Source organism: Rhinolophus sinicus, linkage group LG02 (genome assembly GCF_036562045.2).
Source record: "Rhinolophus sinicus isolate RSC01 linkage group LG02, ASM3656204v1, whole genome shotgun sequence".
NCBI lineage: Eukaryota > Metazoa > Chordata > Mammalia > Chiroptera > Rhinolophidae > Rhinolophus > Rhinolophus sinicus.
The window spans coordinates 89,052,554-89,078,121 of NC_133752.1; the positions used below are offsets into that span (position 1 = coordinate 89,052,554).

General features: G+C 39.2%; 1 protein-coding gene across 5 annotated transcripts in view; it reads right to left on the minus strand.

Moving 5' to 3' along the window:
- The window catches only part of NMT2 (N-myristoyltransferase 2), a 53,599-nt gene that overhangs the window by 2,087 nt on the left and 25,944 nt on the right, over positions 1-25,568 (minus strand). The window contains exons 3-13 of one of the 5 annotated variants that reach the window (XM_074324794.1): positions 23,883-24,027; positions 20,566-20,684; positions 20,378-20,469; positions 20,144-20,260; positions 18,897-19,067; positions 17,621-17,729; positions 10,081-10,251; positions 5,738-5,905; positions 4,248-4,385; positions 3,684-4,064; positions 3,367-3,400 (exon numbers count right to left, since the gene is read on the minus strand). In XM_074324794.1, coding sequence (XP_074180895.1) covers positions 4,044-4,064; positions 4,248-4,385; positions 5,738-5,905; positions 10,081-10,251; positions 17,621-17,729; positions 18,897-19,067; positions 20,144-20,260; positions 20,378-20,469; positions 20,566-20,684; positions 23,883-24,027 — 1,251 coding nt within the window. In that variant the 3' untranslated portion in view covers positions 3,367-3,400; positions 3,684-4,043. Of the gene's footprint in view, positions 1-511; positions 4,065-4,247; positions 4,386-5,737; positions 5,906-10,080; positions 10,252-17,620; positions 17,730-18,896; positions 19,068-20,143; positions 20,261-20,377; positions 20,470-20,565; positions 20,685-23,882; positions 24,028-25,568 lie in introns of all 5 variants that reach the window. The other 4 variants (XM_074324791.1, XM_074324790.1, XM_074324792.1 and 1 more) reach the window with 4 other exon arrangements.

Sequence of the window (25,568 nt, forward strand, 5' to 3'; positions counted from 1 at the left end):
TATATCCCCTCACGAGGGAAGTAAGAGAAAAATAAACATGTGGGATTACATCAAACTAAAAAGCTTTTTCACAGCAAAGGAAACCATCAATAAAACAAAAAGGGATCCTACTGATTGGGAAAAGATATTTGCCAATGATATATCTGATAAGGGGTTAATATCACAAATTTATAAAAACTCACTCAACTCAACTCCAAAAACAAACAACCCAATTAAAAATGGGCAGAGGACATGAAGAGACATTTTTCTAAAAAGGACACACAGATGGCAAACAGACATATGAAGAAATGTTCAACCTCACTAACCATTAGAGAAATGCAAATAAAAACCACAATGAGATACCACCTCACCCCAGTCAGGATGGCTATCATCAATAAATCAACAAACAACAAGTGCTGGCGTGGATGCGGAGAAAAGGGAACGCTGGTGCACTGTTGGTGGGATTGCAGATTGGTGCAGCCACTATGGAAAACAGTTTGGAGGTATCTCAAAAATCTGAAAATGGAACTACCTTATGATCCAGCAATCCCACTCCTAGGTATCTATCCGGAGAAATCCAAAACTCCAATTCAAAAATCTTTATGCACTCCTATGTTTATTGCAGCACTATACACAATAGCCAAGACCTGGAAACAACCGAAATGCCCATCAGTAGATGACTGGATTAAGAAACTGTGGTACATTTATACAATGGAGTATTACGCAGCCATAAAGAAGAAAGAAATCTTACCATTTGCAACAACATGGATGGACCTAGAGAACATTATGTTAAGTGAAATAAGTCAGAAAGAGAAAGACAAATACCATATGATCTCACTTATATGCGGAATCTAAAGAAAAGAATAAGTGAATGAACTAATCAGAGACAGTTTTGGAAACATAGAGGAAAAACAGGGTTGCTAGAGGGGCGGGGGGTGGGGATAAGGGGAAGGTGAGAGGTTTTGGGAACGTACGGGGGGATGGTGGATGGGGGGAGGAGGGTTCACACAGTGTGAGGGATGTAAATGATAAACGTCTAAGTTTTGCTTTGTCTTGTGCACCTGAAACTAATAAAAACAAACAAACAAACAAACAAAAAAATAAAACTCAAGCACTAAAAAAATATTCATTATCCTTTTACAGAAATCAGCTGAAGTCAAAATTAGTCAACCCTGAGAGGCATCTGGACCATATCTTTATCAGCTAAGGTGGTAGTTTTCAAAGAACACTCCACTTTAGTATGGATTATAAAGGACAGAAGTAGATGACCCAAGGAGTTGGAAAAGAGTTCAAATAGAAGAGACGGGAGGGTCCAAAAGCCAACCAGCTTATGTGACTAGGACTAATTCTTTACTGAAATCACCTCACATCTCCCCTACAAGAAAACCCTTCTGTTAGTCTGTGGACAAAAGATGCTTTCAAATAACTGATATTCCTAAATTCTCTTAAAAATAAAACTGAAGCCTCTAACAGCAAAAAAAAAAAAAAAAAAAAGTATGCTGGTAGTTAGGTGAAATGAGGCAGAAGAGAATAAAATGGTAACTGAGGAGCTCAGACTCTTCAGAGGTGGGTCTGCAGTGATGGGCACCTTTCATGTTAAGAAATGGAGCATAATCTGCTGGGTGTTAAAGTGCTCCTTACAGTGTGTGTTTGGAAAAGTTCCTTTCTTTAGTTTAGGGGGAAGGGTTGCCAAAGTTTATTTTCAGCCTACATTCTGATTGACTCATGGACTATGCCAACTCCACTCATTTAGATTTTACTGAATGCCATCTTGGCAAAATAAAAAAAGAAGGGATACCTCATGAATTAACATTTCCAATGTTGACAAAGGATACAGGACAAGTTTTTTCTGAATATATAAGACTGCATATTACATTGAAATTTGGTTCCAATTGCTACTTAATAAACACAAGCAGTTTTACTGATTATTTTAAAATGTTCATTGGCAATCTATTTAAATTATAGAGGAAAATGTGCTAGTTAATAACTTTTTAAATGACAAAAATATGAATGCTATAACAATTGGAATTTTATAAATGAATAAATTAACAGTGCCACAGTTTCATCACGAGGTAAGCTCATGACAAAATTTCTGACTGGCAATTCTGCGATTACTTGAAAACCTACTTTGTATGACTGCCATAAAAATAAATGGAACATTAATTCCCAACTAGCCTTGATGCCAGATTAAATTAAAATCTCATTTAGTTAATGCTGGTATCTCAAAAAAAAATGTTTCAGTGAATTGGTTCAGTTTTGCTTCTCGGAGCCTTTCATCTTCTGTGAAGAAAAAAAGGTAATGCAACTAAGTTTGAATCATCCCAAATTAAGAGGTCTTACTTTGTGTCTTCAATAAAGTAAACAGTGCTGTCCTAATTCTGCTCTACTGTGGGGCCCATGTGCGCCCTCTACTGGTAATTCAGGGAGACCACAGCTGTGCACTGGACGTGAGGATAATGGCAAGCGGCAGGAGTGGCTTTCAGTTCCTTAGTGTAAATTAGGCTCAACAAATTTTGTCTGTAAAGGGCCAAAGAGCAAACAAGTTAGCCCTTTTGGTTGACACAGTCTCTATCAAAACATCTCAACTCTGCCCTTTGTAGCGTGAAGCCGCCACAGGCAATACATGAATAAGAGGCTGTGTTCCAATGAAACTATGGATGCTGAAATTTGAATTTTGTATAATTTTCACATGTCACAAAATGTTATTGTCCCCCAATCACTCAAAAATGTAGAAAACATCTTTTGCTTGTGGGCTTTACAAAAACATGCGGTGGGCTGGATTTCGCTGAGGGGCCATAGTTTGCTAGTCCCTGCCTGGTATAAGATATAATTGGTTTCATTTGACTACTTACAACATGAAGGAAAAGCCATCACGTTGTCTAAACTGACTAAAATTTTCTAGAACTGAACAGCCTAGGCACTGGAAGAGGAAAGGCAGGAAGAAGTATTTACTTTGCGGTATTTGAGTGAAGGCTAGTTTCTGTGGCTTCAATTAGTATCTTTTTTCAACTTGAACTATTGGCAATATATACATATATATGTACACTGTGAAACTTGGTTTTTCAAATTCTAGATAAAAACACCATCAGTAACAAAATTATGAATACTTATTTACAAATAAGACATTTTCCATTAGCATGACACCTTTCATGATAAATTAAAGTCAGCCTAAAGGAATATGTGCAATTTTGCATAAGTAATAAAAACATTCAAACTATCAATGTCCTGATAGCACTAGTAAATTCCACCGGGCATTTCTTTTGACTTTAGAGCTTTCCTTTTCTTTTCCTCACATATCCTTGCTGTTGCTGAGAAGAAACTGGATTGTTGCAGCAGCGGAAACGTCTAGCCAGCCATGGTGTATACTATTTCAGAGAGCTCACTTACTTGCACAAAACTGCTTTTGAACCAATCCACCGACCTGTTGAAAATTAAAGTACAAATGTGTTGTTTATTGATTTGGCAACTTTGCTTCTGGAGAAATAAATGTAGTCACCAGTACATTTTTATCTCGCTTTACACGTAAACATCCACCACTCATCACTGAGTTACAGAAGTGCTGATTCCATAACTTCCCAATGATAGTAAGGAAGGTGATGTAAGTAAAAATTTCCCACATGGATCCTCCATTCTGTTATACAGACAGACCACAACTTAATAAATAGAAATGTAGCAGTTTACACACAATAGCAAGATTTTCTTACACAATTCTGTGACTTCTGTTCCGTCCATTAAAAATGTCCCTTTTCTAGAGAATGGAAAAATATTTCCTCTTCATCAAGAGATAGCCAAAAGTCTGAAAATTAGAGGAATGTGCTTTTTGTACCCTTTCATCCCTCCTACAAATGAGTAAACAGTGAAAAAAAGGAAGAATGTTAACGTCCTAGCTAGAAATGTGTAGTTATTGGTCACATATGGATGTTTTTCATCTTTTCTGATTGTTACCAGCTGCATTGATTTCACTTAAGTTGTGCTTTTATTCTTCTTTGGAGTGGCAGTTCCAGGAATCAGTAAGTGGAATATTAACATGATGGTGTCAAAGTTCTATAAATGGAAATATCCACCTATTGTAATACAAGTCCAACCTAAAGGGAGGGAAGAAATGGAATACTAAGAACAGGTAAGCAAGAAAAATTAAATTATAATGTAGTACAATAGATCTGTATTTTTAAAAAGCTACTAAAACAATTTAATCCTAAGGGAAGCAAGTATGGAATTTCCTTGGTAAATCTGTTAACGTTTACAAAGGGTATATCAACTTCTCATACCTTTTCAGAATCTGTTCCTGGACACCTCCAATTGTACAAGTAATAGTGTAAATTGCCATCTCCTATACCAAACTTGAGTTTTTCCAAGAATGTCTTATTTTCCATCAAATCTAGTGCATTGAATACATCAAATCCTTTCTGCCAATGTAAAAATAATTTAACATTTAAAATTTCAAAGGACGAGTATTTTCTATTGTATGCATTTCAGTATAACATTTAATTCCTCTACCAATAACCTGAATATGCATTTATAATAAGGTTTAATGTCAGTGATACACAGTATCGGTTAAGAATTCAATTAAAAATGTCTTATACATCTAGCAGTGAATCTAATGGAGTCAGCAAGAGTATCCAGAAATGCTGAATTGAAAAATAGTATGCTGGCTAACACTGACATAAAGTAATTATTAAAATTTCAGAAAATATTTTGTCCCTGTTTTAGAAGGAACAGTTGCCTAGATGGCTCCATCTCCAGAACTGTTAGTTACTGGTCTCACTTCTGACTTAGCTGAAGCTACATCCAAGAAAGCAAAGATGTAAAAACTTAAAATAGTTTATTTGTCTTGGGCTGATTCTGAGAAATAAATTTAGTAAAATTTTAATAGTAAAAATCTAATTTCTTTTAAACGTTAGATAATACTATACGAAATGTAATATAGGTGGAAACACCTAAATTTCTATTTCTCTTGGCTTTTACCTTAAATAACTTATAGGCCTTTTTGGAGAAGTAGTTGAAAATGAGCAATAGGATCAAAGCATCAGAGGAGAATGTTGATTTGGGGATCCAATAGTAATAACTTGTCAAAAAAATGTTTTCAATTATTAAATACTAGATAAATGCAAGGAAGACACTTCTGATGTGTTGGTCTGAATTTCTCAATAATATTTCTCACTTTCAATAATTACATTAAAATGTATCTGCGAGCTGATTTCAATTTCTTTTTAAAGGAAAATGTTTATTTGTAGCAAGAGTTTAACAATTGTCCTAATCTACTACACAAAGATAAAGAAAAATTATGTTACTATATAGCAAGGCACATTTTGAATTTAATTCCTTTCATTTTAAATTCTGTTAATTTTAACAATAATCCTCTTAATTTTAAAAATAAAATTCTTTTCATTTTAAAATTCAGAGATGACTTAGATGAAGAAAATGACTTACTTTTTCTAATTATTCACTGCAACATAATTACTCATGTATTTTTCTTATATTACTTTTATTATGGGTTTTCTGTAGTCTTATATAAGGGTTAAAAGTTTCTAATTTGTACAAAATGTCTTTCTGGTTAAGCTGCAATAGAATTAATGAAGAAAATAGTCACTAAAGTTTTAAAAGACACTCTTAATCAAAATTCTTCCTTTGACTCATGGTCAACAGTAAAAAATATCTCAAATGAATTTCACAGTAAGACGTAAAATACAGTAAGACACATTCTATACTTTGACACACATATTTGGAGAAATGGGACAAAAGGGAGTGAGTTGCTCACCAGTTTAGCTATAATGAGCGCGTCGTTCATGAGGTCCAGCAGGGGTGTCTCTGTGTGGATGTTGTAGAAGGAGTAGGCAGCTTTGAGGCTCTGGTGAGCGGGGTGATGCATGACTGTGGACGGGAGTGTGTAGAAGCTCAGGAAGTCAGTTAGCTTCCCACTGGAGTTCTGAAGAACAAAGGCAGTGTCAGGCAAATACTTCCGAGAACACATCTCATCCGTGCATTTTAGCTAACTTTTTGATCTTTGTGATTTACACTGTAACTTCTGTTACAGCAAAAGAGCAACAACTCATATGTCTGTCTCAGCAGTCTGACTTGGAGCCCTGCAGAGTATGTTGGGTAGAGACCAAGAAGGGGAAGGGCTGGAACCTTAGCCTGAGTGCCAGTTAACGATTTGCATAAAGAGCTAACGAAAACAGTGTTGTACAATGAAAGCTTCCCTTGGGATGAATAATAAATCTCTCTGGACTTATGGAAAAGTGGTCAAAGTACATGTATTGTTTTGGCAGAAGAGTACTGAGGATTAGTACTTCTCCATCTAAAAGATACTGTATAACATCTACCATCTTCTTGGCACAAGGTGAGAATTTTATTGGTTTAAAGCAAAGTTGGATAGAGTTTGGGAGCTGTTTTTAGAGGCTTGTGAAAGGCACTGATACTACAGCAAAACATACATATGTGAATAACAGGAAATCTGAAGCTATCAAAAATCAAAGGAGATGCAAAAGTGGTATTGATTTCATTGTCATTGGTACATCTGAATATAAGAAATTAGCCACTAGAGTTTCCAGGTGGGAATTCCCGCCCGTTCTCAGTAATTTTCTTCCGTTCTCCCGTTCCCGAATCCTGAGATATAAACTGTTTTCTGTTCTCCACGATGAATTGTTTCCACAAAGTGAGGGCCGATACTACCAACCACCTGTTTTCCTGATTTCCCAACCAACTTTTCTCGGGATTCGGGAACAAGAAAGCAAAAAAAATTCCTGAGAACGGGCGGGAATTCCCGCCTGGAAACCCTATTAGCCAGTATTGCTTGGGTTATTTTAATAGCTGTGGTGGTCTGTGCAGTTTGCATGTAATTCAAAGTAGGACATGTTTGAATTATACAGCTGAGGAGGCTAGACCACACGCATGCCATTGCTAGTATTTCTTTCAGCAGAAAAGATAATTCCATAAGGATGGATTATCTGTTTTTTGAGCACTTCTGATTCATTAAACCTTTTTTTAGACATTAAGAAATTAGAGACATTAAGCTAAAGTGATTCTCTATTGTGCTGTATTAGCAGCTCACCGTTAAAGATGACTCAAAGACCTAAACTTTCAGCGTTAATAAAGATTTTCAACTTAAAATAAAATAGAAATTAAAAAAACAAAAAAAACCTCACTGGATGGGCTTAATGGTATAGAGTGGAGACGACAGAGGAAAGAATCACTGAACTTGAAGAATTCAGTAGAATTTACCCAATCTGAACAAAAGAGAGAAAACAGACTGAAAAATAAATGCACTATGTCTCAGGGATCTGTGGGACAATAACAAGAGATACAACATTCATATTACTGAAGTCCCAGAAGTAAAGGCGAAAACATGGGGTATTTGAAGAAAAACCCCCAAATTTGGCAAAATGTACACAATAGATCCAAGAAGCTGAGTAAACAGGATAAACTCAAAGAAATCCACTCCAAGACACATCATAATTGAATTTCCAAAAACTAAAGACAGAAAAAAATCTTGAAAGTAGCCAAAAAGAAAGAAAGCATTGCTTACAGAATACCAATTCAACTGACAGCAGATATCTCACCTGAAATCACAGAGGCCAGAAGGAAGTGACATAACATTTTTTAAGTGCTGAAAGAAAAGAACCATAAACTGTTGAATTCTATATCTGGTGCAACTATCCTTCAGGAATGAAGAGGAAATAAGGATATTCTCAGACAAATGAAAACCAGAAGACTGTGTTGCTAGCAGATATACCTTTAAGATTAGCAAAGAAAATTACTAGAGAAAAAGGGGTATTACATGATAATAAAAGACCAATCCACTAAGAAGATATAAAAATCCTAAATGTATAAGTACCAAACAAGACCCTCAGAATACATCAAGAAAAACTGACAGAGCTGGAAGGAGAAATGGACAAATCTACAATTATAGTTGGGGACTTTCACATCTCTCTCATCAACTGATAGAACTACTAGAAAGAAAATCAACAAGGATTTAGAAAATCTTAATAAACACAACCAACAGGTATAATTGGCAAATACAGAATACTCCGCCTAAAGTTTCACACACACACACACACACACACACACACAACATTCACCGAGATACTGCCCTAAAAAGACCTCAAGAACCTTAACAGAGGTAAAATCATACAGAGTGTGTTTGCCAACAATAATGGAATGAAACTAGAAATTAATAGGAAATCTCTAAATACATCAAAATTGCACAACAGAATTGTATGTAATCCATAGGCCAAAGAGGAAGACTCTCAAAGGAAATTAAAAAATACATAGAACTGAATGAAAATGAAAATACAACATACCAAAATATTTAGGATAAAGTGAAAGCAGTGCAGAGAGGGACATTTACAAAACTAAATGCTTACACTATAACAAGGAAAGGTCTTAATAATCTAAATCTCTCCCTCAAGGAATGAGAAAAAGAAGAGCAAAATAAACCCAAACCAAGCAGAAGGAAGGAAATAAACATAATATCAGAAATCAATGACAATGAAAATAGGAAAACAATAGAGAAAATCAGTGAAACAAAAGCCTGGTTATTTGGGGGGGGGGGAATCAATAAAATAGATACAATGCTAGCGCGACTGATAAAAATAAAGAGAAGATACGACTCAATAGCAGGAATAAAATAAGGTTTATGATTACAGATCCTATATCCATTAAAATAATAACAAGGGAGTAATTATAAATTTGACAATTTAGAAGAAATGAACCAATTCCTCAAAAATCACAAACTATTAACACTTATTCAAGATGAAATAGATTATCTGAATTGTCCTGTACTATTAAAGAAATTGAATTCATGATTTTAACAAAAAAAAGTTCTCTAAGGTCAGATGGTTTCAACTGGAGAATTCTAGCAAACATTTAAAGAATTATCACTGGGGCCGGCCGGTGGCTCAGGAGGTTGGAGCTCCGTGCTCCTAACATCGAAGGCTGCCAGTTCAATTCCCACATGGGTCAGTGGGCTCTCAACCACAAGGTTGCCAGTTCGACTCCTGCAAGGGATGGTGGGCTGTGCCCCCTGCAACTAAGATTGAACACGGCACCTTGAGCTGAGCTGCCGCTGAGCTCCCAGATGGCTCAGTTGGTTGGAGCGCGTCCTCTCAACCACAAGGTTGCTGGTTTGACTCCTGCAAGGGATGGTGGGCTGTGCCCCTTGCAACTAACAATGGCAACTGAACCTGGAGCTGAGTTGTGCCCTCCACAACTAAGATTGAAAGGACAACAACTTGACTTGGAGTTGATGGGTCCTGGGAAAATTCACACTGTTCCCCAATAAAATCTTTAAAAAAAAAAAAAAAAAAAAAGACCGCTCAATTGTTCCCCAGAAAGGTCCCCTAAATTCACCCTGTCTCTCCGACCATTATTGCCCTAGCTTGGCCATAATCCTACATCCAGACAATACCTGATAATGCTGAAAATACATTTCTGGCTCAGTGCTTACAACTTAACGGCAAACAGACCACTACAGTAGTTCCTAAGGGGCCTCTTCGCTCCTTTCTCTCCTCTAAGTACTGATCAGATTAAATCTCAACTTCTCAACCCAATCCCACTTCAACCAAAGGAGCTTCTAAGTGAAATGTCACTGGAACAACAAATTCCAAGCTTTTTTTTTTTTTTTTTTTTTTACAAAAAAGGTTTAAAAAGCACTGTTAAACTCATATAACCAATAAACAGAAAATCTGGACGGTTACTCTTCCTTCCCTCTTCTGAACAAGGGTTAAGAGGTTGAATTATGCCATCTCAACCAAACGCAGTTCATTTCCAACCAGTTTGCAAAACCAAAGGAATATTAAACTTTGGAATATATCTGCCTCAAAGGAGGTCTTCCAAATTGGCTTCTTCATCACTGAGAAAAGCCACAATTGCACAGGTAACAGAAAAGTATCCTGATTTCCCACTCCTAAGTAGTAAAAGTGTGCTCTTATCCAGGAATGGAAACTGTAAGAAGAAAACCTGGGTCTACAGAAATCTGGTGTCGACTCCCTAAGTCATGCAGGAAGAAGAGACAGGTGGGCATTCCATGGTCTTTTTGGAAAGCAGACTCAACGGCCCGGTACTTTTGTAATTCCCTGTACTGTCGTATGAACTTCTCTTTACCTCCACGACAAACGTGTCAATAATGTGCTCCTGGGGGAGGAACCAGTGGGCTACTTCCTCTTCGTCCATCACTGGAGCGAGATGAAACCGCTTCAGGTAACTGTTGGTTAATTCTCGAACTTCTTTGATATCTCTTGGTTCCATCGGTCTCAAGCCTGAAGTCTTTGTCACCTTGTTAGAGAGAAAAACAAAACCCACTGGGAAGCGTACATAGAAGAGGAGTAAAAGTCCTTTGCACTCAGTGTGATCAGCAGACCAGCTTGTTGGAACTGCAACTCTTGGCCCGCCCCAGACCTACCACGCCAGACCCTGCGATTTAATAAGATTCCCACATTAAACTTCCAGAAGCACTGAGTTAGAACATATGCTGGACAATGTGCTGTGTCTTATCTGTGTGTGCCAGGTCTTTGGTCGGTATTGCCCACGACCCAAACAGAATCAAAGGGACATACCTGGCTGATCCGTATACCAACGCCAAGAATTTTTGCAGCCTACACAAGAGGGCAGCGCAATCTTAGCATGTGCTCTGGAGTATTATGCTTTAAAATTGCCCTGTCTGACATTTTGAAAACACAGTTGAAAAGAGTTGAGACACTTATTTTATTCAATGGCCTGTGAAAAGGATGTAGCTATTTTGTTCTCATGAACAACAAAAATGAAATGAAAGTCAAGCATATTGATCAGAATGGGAAGGCAAGCATTTTTATAACCAAGCATTTTCTAAAGGCAAATGGCTGGCTGCCAACGACTGACCCTAGCTTCTCATGTCATCTTTTGATTAAAAGGTGACACGATAGGTATTTGAATCCATCCTTGCAGAGCGTCACAATTTTTCCATTAGGCCACAGGAATAAAATAACCTAAAGGTCAGGGCATTTGGATTTGTTTAACTTCCTGTCCTTAAAAGAGCTCCAGACATCACTTAGCTCTCTAGGGATTGTCCAGACACTAACACTAGGACACTCAGGCTGAGAAGTGAGAAAACCCATTCCATTTGCTTGTTTGTGAAACAAAAATATTAAAAACTTAGATAAACAATTTCATTTTTCCAGTTAACTTGATTTTTTCTTGAAACATTGGATACACTTTGAGCGATAACTTCTGTGTTTCCCCGAAAAATAAGACCTAGCTGGACCATCAACTCTAATGCATCTTTTGGAGCAAACATTAATGTAAGACCTGGTTTATATTATATTATATTACATTGCATTATATTATACTATACTATATTATATTATAGCTGGTCTTATAGTAAAATAAGACCGGGTCTTATATTAATATTAATGTTTGCTCCAAAAGACGCATTAGAGCTGATGGTCTGGCTAGGTCTTATTTTCGGGGAAACAAGGTGGTATGTAAATACTGCTATTCCACCTTTTCCATCCTAATTATTTCTAAATACTTAAAAACTAAAAGCTGCCTCTAAAATTAGATCATTACGATTCCTGCATGCCCCAGAATAGCAGTATGGCAGAAGGCCAAGGTAAAATACAATAGGTTTTCATCTTGCATGCCAGCTCTGCTCAATGTTAATAGTTGCGCTGCGGTTTCTAAGGTTCCGTGACAAAGAATGCTGATTGATTATTGATTAGTGGGGGCTGGGGGGATGGGAGATGCGATCTTTGTATTTACAGACCTAATAGTCCTTAGCTTAGTATTTACTATGTGCCACTCAGTTGTGATTTATGTAATCTATAAAGACAGTCATGCAGCTAAAATACAGTTTAATAGTCTAAATTGAGAATTTACGTCCTTTACATATAATGGAGAACTTGTACTTCTAGTCTTTCTGTGGATCTCCAGGTCCGGGCTTCCATCCAAGGCGTAACCCTTCAGGAAAGCAGGGCAGTAACAGCCTGGGAATGTGTTGAATGAATTCCTGTGTTTTGTACCACAATCACTTATCCAATAAGGTGAGGTAAAGGCTGCAGACATGGCAAAAAGTCCCTGTTAGCTATAGAAAGATGACACTTCTGTGGCCTGGCATTTATGTGCAAACCAGGCGTGAAGTTCTATTTTTCTTTTGTTTCCCTGAGCCAATTTTAGTCTTGGTAGCATTTTTATATTGCAAGTCACTGGAAGGTGAAACCTATGTGATTTCTAAATACTGTCAAATATACATATAAATATACATTTCTAAATGCTAGTGGGAAGACCAAAACCATATGGAATGCATACTGCAGTTATTAAAAGATTATTTTCTGCTATGAGGACAACCTTGATAAATTTTAAACAGCCTTTCTCAATATTAAGACTTTTTTTCTTTTGTTACTGCTTCAGTTAACAATCAGCAGTATTTAGCAATTAGATTAATTAATGAAAGCAACAGGATATACGATATCTGTTAATAAACAATAATGAAGAAAAGGCTTGCCAACTTCTTTCTAAAGCAAAATATTCTTCTGTAGCATAGTTTTCGTGCACTGAATATTCATACTATGAAATCACTAAAATCAACATCTTTGGCCCAGCAGACATCCTTAAAACAGCTGTTCTCAAATATTTTGGTCTGCCCTCCCCGGCTTTACGCTCTTAAAGATTATTGTGTACTCACAAAGAGCTTTGCTTATGTGGTTATATCTGTCTGTATTTGTCATATCAGAAATTAAATTAGAATTTTAAAACAAAAGACTGTATAAATACACATTTCATGTAGCCTCTGGAAGACTTCATAGTAAACATGTGAGATAATGAAAGTAAAAAAAACCCCAGCAAATTATGTTTCATTATTATTATAAAAATAGTGTTGACTTCATGGACCCCCTGAAAGGGCCTCGGGGACTTCCAGAGATCCCTGGACCTCTGAGAACTGCTATCTCAAGTCTCTGAAGGTCAGTAAAATGGCTAGTAGAATTTAGATAAGGAAGACTCAGTGAAACAGTATGTTTGAGCAAATACGCAGGAAGAAAGTATATAAACTTAGTAATTTATAAGCACTTCAAGTTTTTACAGAAGCATTATAACAGAGAACATCAGACTATATCAGCTATTAAAAAATATAAGATCCTAGAAAATGGGGAGAATCTTTATTTCTGCTGACTAACAATGAATAGTTTATTTCAGGGCCTAAACTTGCATCTTTCTAAATTCATGAAATCACAAACTCTCCAAACAAACAAACAAAATCTATGGAAGCATGAAATAAATTTTAAAATGTAAAACAAACACTTAAATTATAGCTGTTGTCCTCAGAAAGAGGTGGGAAGAAGGTTAAGCCTAGATAAAAATGATAAGCTTTGGCATAACCTGAAAGAATGGAGTGGTAATGTTTCTGAGCATTCAATAAAAAGCAAAAAAACATTTCCAGTAACTGAGAAAATCTTAAATTTCATAAGCAAACTATATCTTAATAAGCACTATTTTCCCATGGTCCAATAAGATGCAATTCTTGTTGGACTACGTATTTTGAAACATGTGTAAAATCTGCTTAGGGCACAAGGAAATAAAGCTCAGAGTCTATCAAAAAACAGAAGCAATGTTGTTCTCTGTCAAACTATGTGGTGTGAACTGTTTTAGAGCGAAGATTCCAGAGTAGAGATGTAAGCAATGATTAAGGTTATTTGATTTTAAAAAAGGAGCAGTAGGACACTCAACACTGAAACAGTCATCTACTGTACTAAACTGGAACATCTCATGCGTTTTAGCATGTCTTTACAAGTGTGTCCTTGCAACACAGTGGAAAGATGCTGGGAGATTAATCTGACTCCTGCTCTTTATCTGCATCAAATTCCTTCACCTTTAAAAGCATTGACAAAACAACAACAAAAACTTTTGTTTGGAAATGCTCAACACCAAATTAAAAACAAAGCAAACATTTAAAGGGTAGAGAAATGTGTTACTCTTGGAAAAACCTTAGTAATTTAGATGTGGTAGCTAATGACCTGGGCTCCAGGGTGGTTCCGTTCTGGGAAAAACAGTCTGGTGTGTCCATGTCTTCTTCTGTGAAATGGGGAAAATGGTCTGCCCTCCTCTGATTGTTATGGCAGTAAATGAGATTATGGGGGTTCAATGTCTAGCATGATGCTGGCCACGTAAAAGTTAGCTCTTGTATTCAAAAGTCCACGAAAAAGGTATAAAGCAGGTACCACAAGCAGAAGCAGTAATGATGAATCAGAAAATGATAGTGCTCCACAGAACGAAAGCTGTACTCAGTAAGGTTCCTCTGTTTATACTTAATGGTCCAAATGGTCCTTAATGATGAGACTGCTAGCAGTGGTGTCAGCCATCGGGGCCCTGGGAGAGGAACAGGTGGTCTGGTGTATGCTGCATTGTCCAGCTTCTAACTCAAGAGATTGCTGTCAGCACATTACAGTTCTCCAGTATCTGTCCTTTCATCTCTTCCACCCTCTCTTTTTTTTCCCCCCATTAATTTACTCTTCATTTTTCTTCCCATCTCTGAGATTTAAGAGGAGGAAGAGAGACTGGAACGTGCCCACGAGAGCTAGTTGGACCTTGACAATCGTCCTTTCCCATCTTAACCTACGCTCTAATGACTACACGGAGCCATCTGGTGGGACTCGGACATGATGCCCCCACAGCAGGTGTGTTAGAGGCGACAGCAGAAGCGAAGAGATCTAACTAGAGAAACATGGACATCTGGGACCTGCATCCCAAGTCCTCCACTTATGAGTGACAGGCCCTTGTCTAAGTGTCCACCTTCAGGAGCCTTGGTTTTTTCATCAGAAAAATGGGGATAAGAAGTACCCACTTCAAAGCATACATAAGAGCACTTTATAAATTTCAGTTTATGAGGGAAATAAAAACCAATGCCTCACCAGTGATTTATTACCACCTTGTTAAAATTTTGTTATCTGAGTTGATTCTTGTACAAAAACATAAAGACTGAGGAACAACGTCAAATCAAAAATACTTTTAGCAGCTCGAATTCTAATCATCCTGCATAAATCAAGGATAGGTATGAAAAACTCCTTATTCTTCATTCCATTTGAGGCAACCTATGTGTAAGTGGGCACTTTCCTTAGAAGCAAGCTAGACTGCTTTACGCTGAAATTTCGGGAGACCAAAGTAGAATAGCGTTAGCTCCTAGTGAAAAAGTAGGCATGCCTGAAGTTTTTTGTTGTTGTTTTTTCGTTTTTTACATTTTTAAATTAAATGTATTGGGGTGAATTGGTTAGTAAAATTACATAGGTTTCAAGTGTACAATTCTGTAACACATCATCTATATATTGCATTGTGCATTCACCCCCCAAAGTTAAATCTCCTTCTGTCACCATATATTTGGCCCCCTCCACCCTCTTCTACCATCCCCCCGCCCCCCTTTCCCTCTGGTAACCATTAAACTTGTCTGTGTCTATGAGTTTTTGAAGTTTTTAATTCAACCCACAGATAACAAAGTAGTTAACAACGGGCAAGGAGGACCGTGAGAATCAACAGTGCCTGTAGAGGAGGTATTTCATCTCAGCTATGTGCTGCGCCCCTTTTCTCTCTGCCATTTGTGTCCCTGTGACTGTCCCTCTCAGTTGCTCTGGATCTTGGCCGTTAGCAGAAATTATTTCTAGCTTCAAAAGAATAAATGTTGATTGTCATAACGCTAGTGCGACCTCTCTGAACATGTTCCTATTTCTCCATTTCAGAGCTTACACCCCCCTGCTCTCACCTTCCTTCCTGCCCCCCTAGCTTGAGAGGCCTGCTCCTTCTCCCCCAGGTTGTATGGACCCTCCTGCTTTGCGTCACCTGCATTTTTTATTCCCATCTGTTCTGATCTATGGTTTCCCTGCCCTCCTGGGCCTCACAGAGAGGCAGTGGGCTCATTAGTTCGAGCCCCCACTGCCCGCAACAACAACGAAGACAGAAGGGAAGGACAAGCCTTCTGAGCCCTCTGCCAGGTCACGAAGCCCGAGAATGACGACCTGGACACTTCCAACAACGACCCTGCTTTCCTTCCCTCCCACTTCTCTCCTTACTAAATTCTGCCTAAGGTCAGACGCTAGGTGATTCTCATCTAGCATCCGAGGACATTAATTCATGCCGTCGCTGATGACATGCGTTTGGCAGACACACAACTGGCCGAGAGACAGAAGGAACTGGAGTCTGCTGCCCCGAGAACGGCCATGACAGGCGAAGCCCTCCTCATGCTGAAGAGGAACACGGCTACATTCCACATGAATCCCTCAACCCCGTCAAAAACAAGATCTACTAAACCACCTTGTAAATACCCCCACTGAAAGAACTCCGGAGAAATCAAAACTTCAAATACAAGATCCCATTGGTTGCGGACAGATTCTAGGATGGGCCCCAGGGGTGTCTGCCTCCTGGTGTTCACACCCTTGTGATCCACTCCTCTCAAGTGTGGCTGGGACGTGTGTGTGACTTACTTGTGTCTAACTGATGAAATATGGCAACGGTGACTGGATGTCACCTTTGTGAATCGAGAATAAGGTTCTAATCTTGCTGGCAGATTCTCTCTGTAGCCTCTCTCCTCACTGGCTTTGATGAAGCAAGCTGCCAACCGCCCTGTGGAGAATCCCATGGGACAAAGAACCAAGGTAGCCTCTGGCTGACAACCAGCACGGAACAGAGGTCCTCAGTCCAAATGCCCACAAGGAACTCAAGCCTGCCAATGCCCTGTGAGCTTGGACGTGGATCCATCCCTGTCAAGTTTTCAGATGAGACCCAGCTCTGGTTCACATCTGACGGCAGCTTCATGAGAGACCCTGAAGCAGAGTCCTCAGCTAAGCTGTGCCTTCATTGCTGATCCACAGAACCTGGGAGACAGTAAATGTGTTGTTTCAAGCTGCTGAGTTTGTAGTCATTTGTTACGCAGTAATAGACAGCGAATACACCATTCAAGCTAAGCACATTAAAATTTTACAATGGAATATTACTCAGCAATAAAAAAAGAATGAAATCCTGCCATTTGCAACAACATGGATGGACCTAGAGGGTATTGTGCTGAGTGAAATAAGTCAGATAGATAAAGACAAATACTGTATGATTTCACTTATATGTGGAATCTAAAAAAACAAATGAATAAACAAAACAGAAACAGATCTACGGATATAGAGAATAAGCTGATGGTTGCCCAAGGGGAGGATGGGTGGGTGAAATTTTAAAACTTTTTGTTTTAAATAATAAAAATAAATAACTTTTCCCCTATTAAAAGACAACTTTTCATACTGGGAAGTTGCTTGTTTAAAAAGACGATAATTTAATGAGCTATTATTTCCTTTCCCCAGGTCTCTCCTCTAAATCTTATGCCTTAGTTCCACTGTGAAGATATCAGAAGTCTGAACTTTTCTTCCCGTTTATCCTAAATACTCAAATTTTCAAAACGTAGTATCTTGAGTTCAATCCCATCCAACCACAAACTGAAGAACCTAGAAAGACTTTAAAAAACAAACTGGTTATTTCCAAGTGAACGCTCTTCCTTTTTCTAGCCCAAGTTCTATGCAGTCTTTTTAGCTACATATTCATGTCCTCAGATATAGGAGCCAGTTTTAAGACTCCTGCACACAATTCTTTTCTCCATTAAACGCTTCAGTGTTACAGCCTTGGAAAACTGCACATCATTCTTACTTACATCCGGGAGTCTGTACAGCTTCATCGTCCTCTGTAAAGTCATGTTTCTACTCAAGTGAGAAAATTTCACTTCTACCAATTTTCTGGGGTTTAGTGATCGATGCCAGTATCTGGAATATAATAAAGGTTTGAAAATCGGATTGGTTTCTAACTCTGCCAGTTTTGACTCTTCGTCTCGGCTCAGCTGTCGTAGTACATTAACGAGCACTTACACTGTTTCTGGCACAGGGCTCGATGCCGGCCCTCCTTCTACACAATTATTTTATCAGTCATTTTTTAAATCTACAATATGTCCTGCACTCACAGTATGTTCCTTTCTAGTTTGTGACCTTTCATCTGTTTTAGTAAAGAGGAATCTTAAAATGGCAAGTCATACTAATAACGCTCAGTATTTAATTGCAAGTATGTAATGACCATCACTGATTCTATAGAAAGCAAACCACAAAGTTTAAAAACATGAAAATATTCCCCCTAAATCAGTAGCCTTCGTGTTTACATAACGTACACCAAAGAAAACAACTTTATGAGAAACTAGCTTGAATTTCTTAAGTGATTCCAGTTTAGATACTAGGATGAATGATTTATATTAAAATATGTCTGTGAAGTCTTATTTATTCTGTTTATTTATGAATAATTTAATAGGAGATAGTAATTTTATAGTTTTATCTTTCATGCTATGTTTACCTTAAGTATTGTTTTATTTGAGTCAATAAAAATGAAAGGAGAAACAGGTTAGTTAAGTGACAATTTGATAAACAATTTTCTCACTGGATTAACGTTTGAAATCTTGATAAGAGCAGATGGAGTCATAAAAACGGAGCTTAAGCCTCTCCTAACTCTTACTGAACAAGTATGTCTGGGCTTTTCAACTGATGCTTATCAAGCTTCTGGAATAATTCCTGATAGCGCTACAGAGAACGCAGAGAACGGTGTAAGACTGAGTGTTGGAGGAGTTCGGGAAATGGAACTACATTGGACATTTCAAGATCATGACGCCCTGGGTTTCCTCAAGGTAGAGCCAGTGCTCGTCTCTCAAATGGAAGAGACACTGAAACAGAGCTTCAGCTCATGAGCATGCAAGTGGCTGTACACTGAGGGAAGACTGCACTCAGGGGTTCTTGTTCTAGTCTCCATCTCTGCTACCAACCAACTACATGAGTGCGGGTGAGCCAAAATCCCTCTGAGCTACACGTGAGGAGAAGAACATTCTAGCAAGAGGGCAGGGAGGCTCAGTGCTTAGGTACAGGGAATATGCGAGGGAAGGGTGCTGCTATTACCTGCATGTAGCCACTGGTTTAGGAAGAACCACGCCAGCGGTATAAACGGCCTGGAAAATCCCTTCCAGGTTCACTCTTCTAGTTATTTCTCGAATTAACACTGGGGCTACCCGTTTTGATCTCAATTTCTTATGAACACAAAGAAAGTTGATTTCAACCATCTTCTTCACACTAAGAAATAAAGATGTCAAAAATCAAAACAAACAGAAGATGAAAACATTGAAAACAATAAGACAACACCTGTAAAATTTCAAAGAATAATGGAAAAACATCCTTTAACACAATATTTAAGAAAAAAATCTTCTATCATCTAGACATTTCACAAACTCAGATTGATACACCATTCCCCGAAGTCACCTGCCAAAGTGATCACAACTCTAGACTCTGGAGACTCAAACCCCCTTGTTCTAAATAAATTGTAGGATTTGGGTCTTTTATAAGTTTTCAGTTAGAAATTGGATCAGATGTGCCTCAAAGTTTCTCCATGTGTTTTTCCTATAATGTATACAATTATAGCAATAACTGGGTCTGATAAGATGCTGCTCTGGATGTAATGCCGTCTCCAGGATCCCTGACAAGCGCTGTTCTAAGCCGTAATAAACCTCGAGAGCGCCAAAGCCAGCTCCTTGCTCTGGTTCCAGGTACACAGGCATTTCGTTGGACATACAATATTCCTTGAGATAAAATGCTTTTCGCAGTAAATCAGCTAACCCAATATACTGAAAGGTAAACAGATCTATTAGGCCTCAGAGCTTTCACTTTCTGGGCTGGAGACCCAGAGCAAAAATGCAATGTACTTATCCTACGAGTAGAAAGAGTTTTTAAAATCCCTCCTAATACATTTTTTAAAGTAATGTTTTACTTAAATCTGAAATACCTACTTATAGCTTTGTTTATTCTGCTACATACATATACACATGTATATGTGCGTGTGTATATGTATAATACATAAAACATCTGTGTGTGCATGTATAAGACTAACAGGCAGAGAGAGAAAAAGAGTTGTCCTTTTTTTGTTGTTCACAGTCCAAAATCTTTAAAAAATTAATTAACTAATTTTTAGAGCAGTTTTACGTTCATCGCAAAACTGAGCAGAATGTAGAGTTCCCCGTCTACCCTTTTCCCCACCACACACAACCTCCCCCACTATCAACAGCCCGCATGAAGTCATTTTTAAAGCCTATTATAATTGTGATTCTTGGAAAAGCAACATATCAAAACTGACACAGGTAAGCTTTGTTATGTACCTGTCGTAAATCCGAATGTTTGCTGGGATGGCACTTATGAACCCTACCAGTTTTTTGTTCGAAGACACTCTGACCCCACAGTGCCACTGAAGAAGCCAGCCAGGGGGACGCAGAGCCCTGAAATCAATGTAGGCAAGGAAAACAGGTGCCAGTTAGTGCCCAAGAATACAGGGACAGACGGAGACGTGCCAACCCACCTGCCCGCCCACAGCCCACGTGACCAGCCAGACTCACCAGAGCAGGAACTCGGGCGAATAGTCAAATCGGAACATGTTGTCGTCGTCCTCCACGTAATTCTCATTGAGCAAGGTGTACAGCTCCTTGAGCTACAAGATCAAACAGGTGTCCTGTCTGTGGTGCTCAGAACCAACTCAGAAGCCATCTGTGTGAACGCAGGTATGGAATTTAAGAATTTTACTCACCACTTCGGCATTACCCAATTCCAAAGTGTCCCACATAAAACCCTGCGGCAAAGAATAGGGTTCTCGGCGCACGTTGTCTTTATCTGCTTCAATTGCACCGTGAGATGTTATCACTTCATCTGGAGAGGGAGAGACAGAGAGGAAGAAAGACAGAGAGAGAATATTCAATGACAAAGTGTGCTGACAATCCAAAATGGTCTATTACATAAAACAAAATCATGTTTAGTTTAATACAATCTTTCAAAATACGGTATTGTTTCAGCCACCTCTAGAGCTAAACAGGGTACCAAGATAGTGGTGGAGAATAACTATTTCACCAATAAAAGGAGAAATCCTCTGTCATCCAACGACAAGGTGTACAATGAAATGACACTGATTTCTCCATCTCAACCCCAAGATTACAGATAAATCGCCCAGCACCACTGGGGACAGCACAGGCCGGATGATAGCCTTAGAGATATTCTCCTTTTGTACTCTGCATTTCAAAAAACTGGGGCGGGGAAGGGCTACAGGGACCCCTGACTCCTTCCAGCAAAATCTAAAATTAATGTCAGGGCTGCTGACATCTGTCCACCTGGACTGCTGTCAGTGCAGTTCACATCATAAATGTCTCTACGATTTCCACAAAGGTGCCCTTTTCCAATTCCTTCTCTGCAGCTTCCCAGCGTGGTTGGGATAAAACCCACTCCTGACTGGCTGCTGCTGGCCTGGCCACCTTGGCACCCTGCCTCCAGGCTTGGCCACACTGACGACGATGACCTCAGGCTGGCCCCGGCTCAGGGCCGCCTGGGGCTTCCCTCTACTTGCAAGGCCCTCGTCCTGCTTTTCAAGGGGCTGGTCACGTGTTTACAGATATAAGCTTGAACATTGCTTTCTCACCGTGTCCTTCCCGACCTAAGCTTTTTCTCCCCTGGTGTATATCCTCCCTCCACCTTTAGCCCCCCACCCTGTGTGGCCACCACTCATCCTACTTCCCCACCACCGTTTCCCTGGTGTGTACCCCAGTGCCTGGCATTTAATAACAGACACTCAACAAATATCTGCTAAATATTTTTCAACCACAAAAAGGAGATCTGCCATTTGTGACATGAATGGACCTCGCTAAGTAAAATAAGTCAGACAGAGAAAGACAAACACCATATGATCTCACTTAAATGTGCAATCTAAAACAAAACAAAAAAAACCCAAAACAACAAAAAAGAACTGATACAGGGAACAGATTGGTGGTTGTCAGAGGCAGGAGGTGGGGAGGGATGGAGAAATGGGTGAAGGGAGTCAAAAGATACTAACTTCCAGTTATAAGATAAATAAGTCCTGACAGCATGGTGACTATACTTAATAATACTGTATTGTATATTTGAACGTTGCTAAGAGAGTAAATCTTAAAAGTTCTCATTATAAGAAAAAAATTTCTGTAACTGTAGAGATGGATGTTAACTAGACTTACTGTGGTGATCACTTCACAATACAGACATATTCCGAATCATTATGTTATATACCTGAAACTAATACAATGGTGTATGTCAATTATATCTCAATAAAACAAACAAACAAACAAATAAATAAAACCAGAAGGGGAGGAACCCAAGTATCTGCTGAATAAATAAATGACCCTCAGGTACAGGTTCTTACCATGACAGACCTTTTTACAAGTGGACGCCACAGGGGTTGCACCAGCTTCACGGTACAACCCTTCTTTCTTTCTAATCCCTGACTTTGTTTCCGTTGTCTTACCTCCACTCTACCAGCTCATGGCCATACAAATACCTCCCTCATGTAAGCCCAAGTGGCCAGATGCCCAGCTGCACCCTTCAGAGTCCCTTTGGACCTTGGGCTTGTCTGTCTGCACAGCACCAGGGCACCATCCCATTCAAGCAGCTGCAAACAGCTGGCTGTGTTTAGACTGAACTGGGACATGGCTCTGGAGAGAAACACAGAGGCAGTCTCTCTGACATTCACATGTTCTCCCTACCTTCTTCCTCACCAGGGCTTCTAGGAACTGGAAAATCCTGCAGGAGTTTGGGGAGGGGCCAAATGTGGTGAGTACCTGGGTTATCTTCCCAGAGAGTGTGCTGGGGTTAGGTGCCCTGGAGGTGGCTTTCTTCCCTCCCCGCCACGTCCCCGCTGTGACCTAAAAGCCACCAGCAGCTTGCCAAGTGGCATTCAGCTAAACCAATACATTCAGACCAATAAAATGCATCCTTTCAGCTAATGGTCATTCAATTCAATGTCATTTAAAATCCTGTAAATTCACTCTAGAGTGTTCCTCCACTATCAAATACACTTCTAGAGCCCGAAAGAAAAGGCATTGAGGAAATTTTCTTCTTTCACACTCTGAAGCTCATACTTTTTAAGCTCTTTGGGGTGGATGCAGGTGGGAGACAAGCAGTAAGTTCAAAAAAGTGTGAAAACCATTCTTTGAAGGCAGAGAGAAAGACTGTTCCCTGATTTATATGTGATGAAAATGATTATTTGTACATAACGGGGCGATTAAGAGTTTTGGATAGCAATTAATCCTTTATATTGTATTCTGGAACTTGAACAATCAAGAAAGAAAAACAGAAATAATTACACGATAATCTTTCTTCATATAAACATAATACAAAGTGCAGCAGGTTTGGCTTGTAATACATTTATAAACATTTACATGGCATTGATATCATCCTCTTTTTTTGCATAACATGAAAAAGGAACAATAAAATGATATTTATCGAAACTGAAGTGATGGAGAAGCAAAGCGCTGAGTGAGGCAAAAGGCCTACTATACAGCTTCTTACACGATCCAACGCCCTTTCAAGGCCCTTCCAGAGGAATCCCGATCCCGATTATACTGGAATGTTATCGCATCGGTAGTAACCACCACCACTGGTGAGTGTTCGGAATGCTACTGTTAAACAGCACAAAAGTTTCCACTGCAGTAATTTAATAGGGCAAATTTTCTATCTTTTGGAATAACTGAGATGTGAGACTGCCAAAAATTTATGTATAGGAAAAACAACTCCATGAAGCTCAGAACCAAAAAGCAGGGGGTGGGGGAGACTCCCTCTTTTATAGGTATTTTTAATCGGTTCATGTTTCAAGTGTGGGGAAATTGGATTTTTCACAGGATTAGAAATTAGACTAAAATTGTTATTACTGACGGCCAAGGTCATACTCCAATATTTCTATTTTAAGAAGAAAAGTATTACTGTTGTTTACAGTTCTGATCTGTAGTATGAAACAAGTTATATAAGTGAAGGCAAGTCTCTTCTGTGTGTTTTGTTTGTAGTTAGCCTTGTCTTTTGGGAGGAAAAATGAAAAAAGGCAGAGAAGCTCACTTAGTTTGGGTACCGGCTGTGTGTCCCAAAACTGGTATCTGTGTTTGGCAGCCTCGTCAATGTTCCTGGCGGGGCCCTGGCACGCTGACAACAGCTCCATTGCTCTCTGGATGTCCTGCAACTTCTGCATTGGAATGGCGGGATTCTAGAAGAGCAAAGACAGACAGATACAAACTATGAGAAACGTGCCGCTGCTGCAAAACCTGGGGCAGAGATACGTGCATCTGCCTTGGAGTCTACACACCTAAAAACGACCAGTCCTCTAAGCCCGGTCAGGCCCCTGGGCTCTCATATGCGACCGTATTAAAACATAAGCAGACATATTATGTTAAAGATAATGATAGCACTACAGTTTTGATGGGGTTCTCATAGTGTGGGAATTCTAACGGAACTCAAACCACCCTCTGCGGCAGGTACCCACCCATCTGCAAATGGTCCTCACCGTTACTCGTCTGGGTGGAGCAGCAAAAGGGCGTGACATGCAATGCATGCATTACTGTCAGATAGCAGCCAGTCAGCCACCAGCCTTGGTGTCACTTAGGGTTAATGCTCGGCAGCAGCAATGTAGGGACAAAGGAAATCACTTCTAGCATCACTTCTAGGCAGCCAAGGGAGACTTTAGTTCATTGAGAAGAAAGAAACCTGAATTTAGTACTGAGCTGGGAAGGAAGCGAATCAAGAAAGGAAACCTCTCAGGATGCCTTCCTCTTGGACCACACCCTGCCCTCTCCTCACGCTGATGCTCCTCCAGAGACAAACCTTCCAACAAGGACGAGCACTTTCCTCTATGAATTTGGACTTTGTGCAACCCTAGCTGTTCTCCCAACCCAAGTGTTGGAAACTAACCTCCTTTTTAAGTAAAACATATTCTCAGTCTATAAAATTGACAGTACCTTTAAGTTCTAAAGTTCCTTCCTCAAAGCCAATATTCCTGTCATCTCTGAAGATTCTTTTTTTTAAAAATCCCTCAGATAATGTCATACTACATGGAAAATGAGACTCTCCTGGACACAAGAGTAGTGTGTAGAACTGAACATAGAAATCAGTTGAGTTTTCCAATATGCAAAATTACTGATTAGTTTTAGAATTTTGATGCCATCCAAAGAACGCTCTTCACTGCAGTTCAGAAGAGGTTAGAAGGAATCTCAGAGCCCTTAGGTTTCCTGGATGGCAACACACCATGGGCACCAAGGAAAGCGACCAACGACCCTCGATGGTTTATACACAGCAGCTCTGAACTTCTGCTCAATTTTGACCATGATGTGTGTGGTCTGGAGCAAAGCCTTTAACCTGGAAGGGTACTGGGCTTGACCTGGTACAAAATGGGGTTTATTTAATACAGGCCATTCTGTGGTTCCTTTATCACTGGGTCCTTAAGTTTCTTGCCATTAAAATGAATCAAGGAAACAAAGTGCTGGAGTCTAACTGGAGGTAAAGTCTTAAAGTCTCCCGCTATAACTCTTAACAGCACCACACGGGAATGCCCCCGTTTTTGTAAGCTGTTTGTCTTGTATTTTGTTGGAAATCTAAATCATAAGGCTCATATCTCAAGTACACATACTAATTTAACAAAATACTTTTGCTATTGCAATTTATTGTCTATTTATTTTTTTCTTTCTTTTGTTTAGATCTCTTTTGAACTTCCAACATAAAAGTAACTGGTTTCCAGCAAAGTGAAATTTGCAC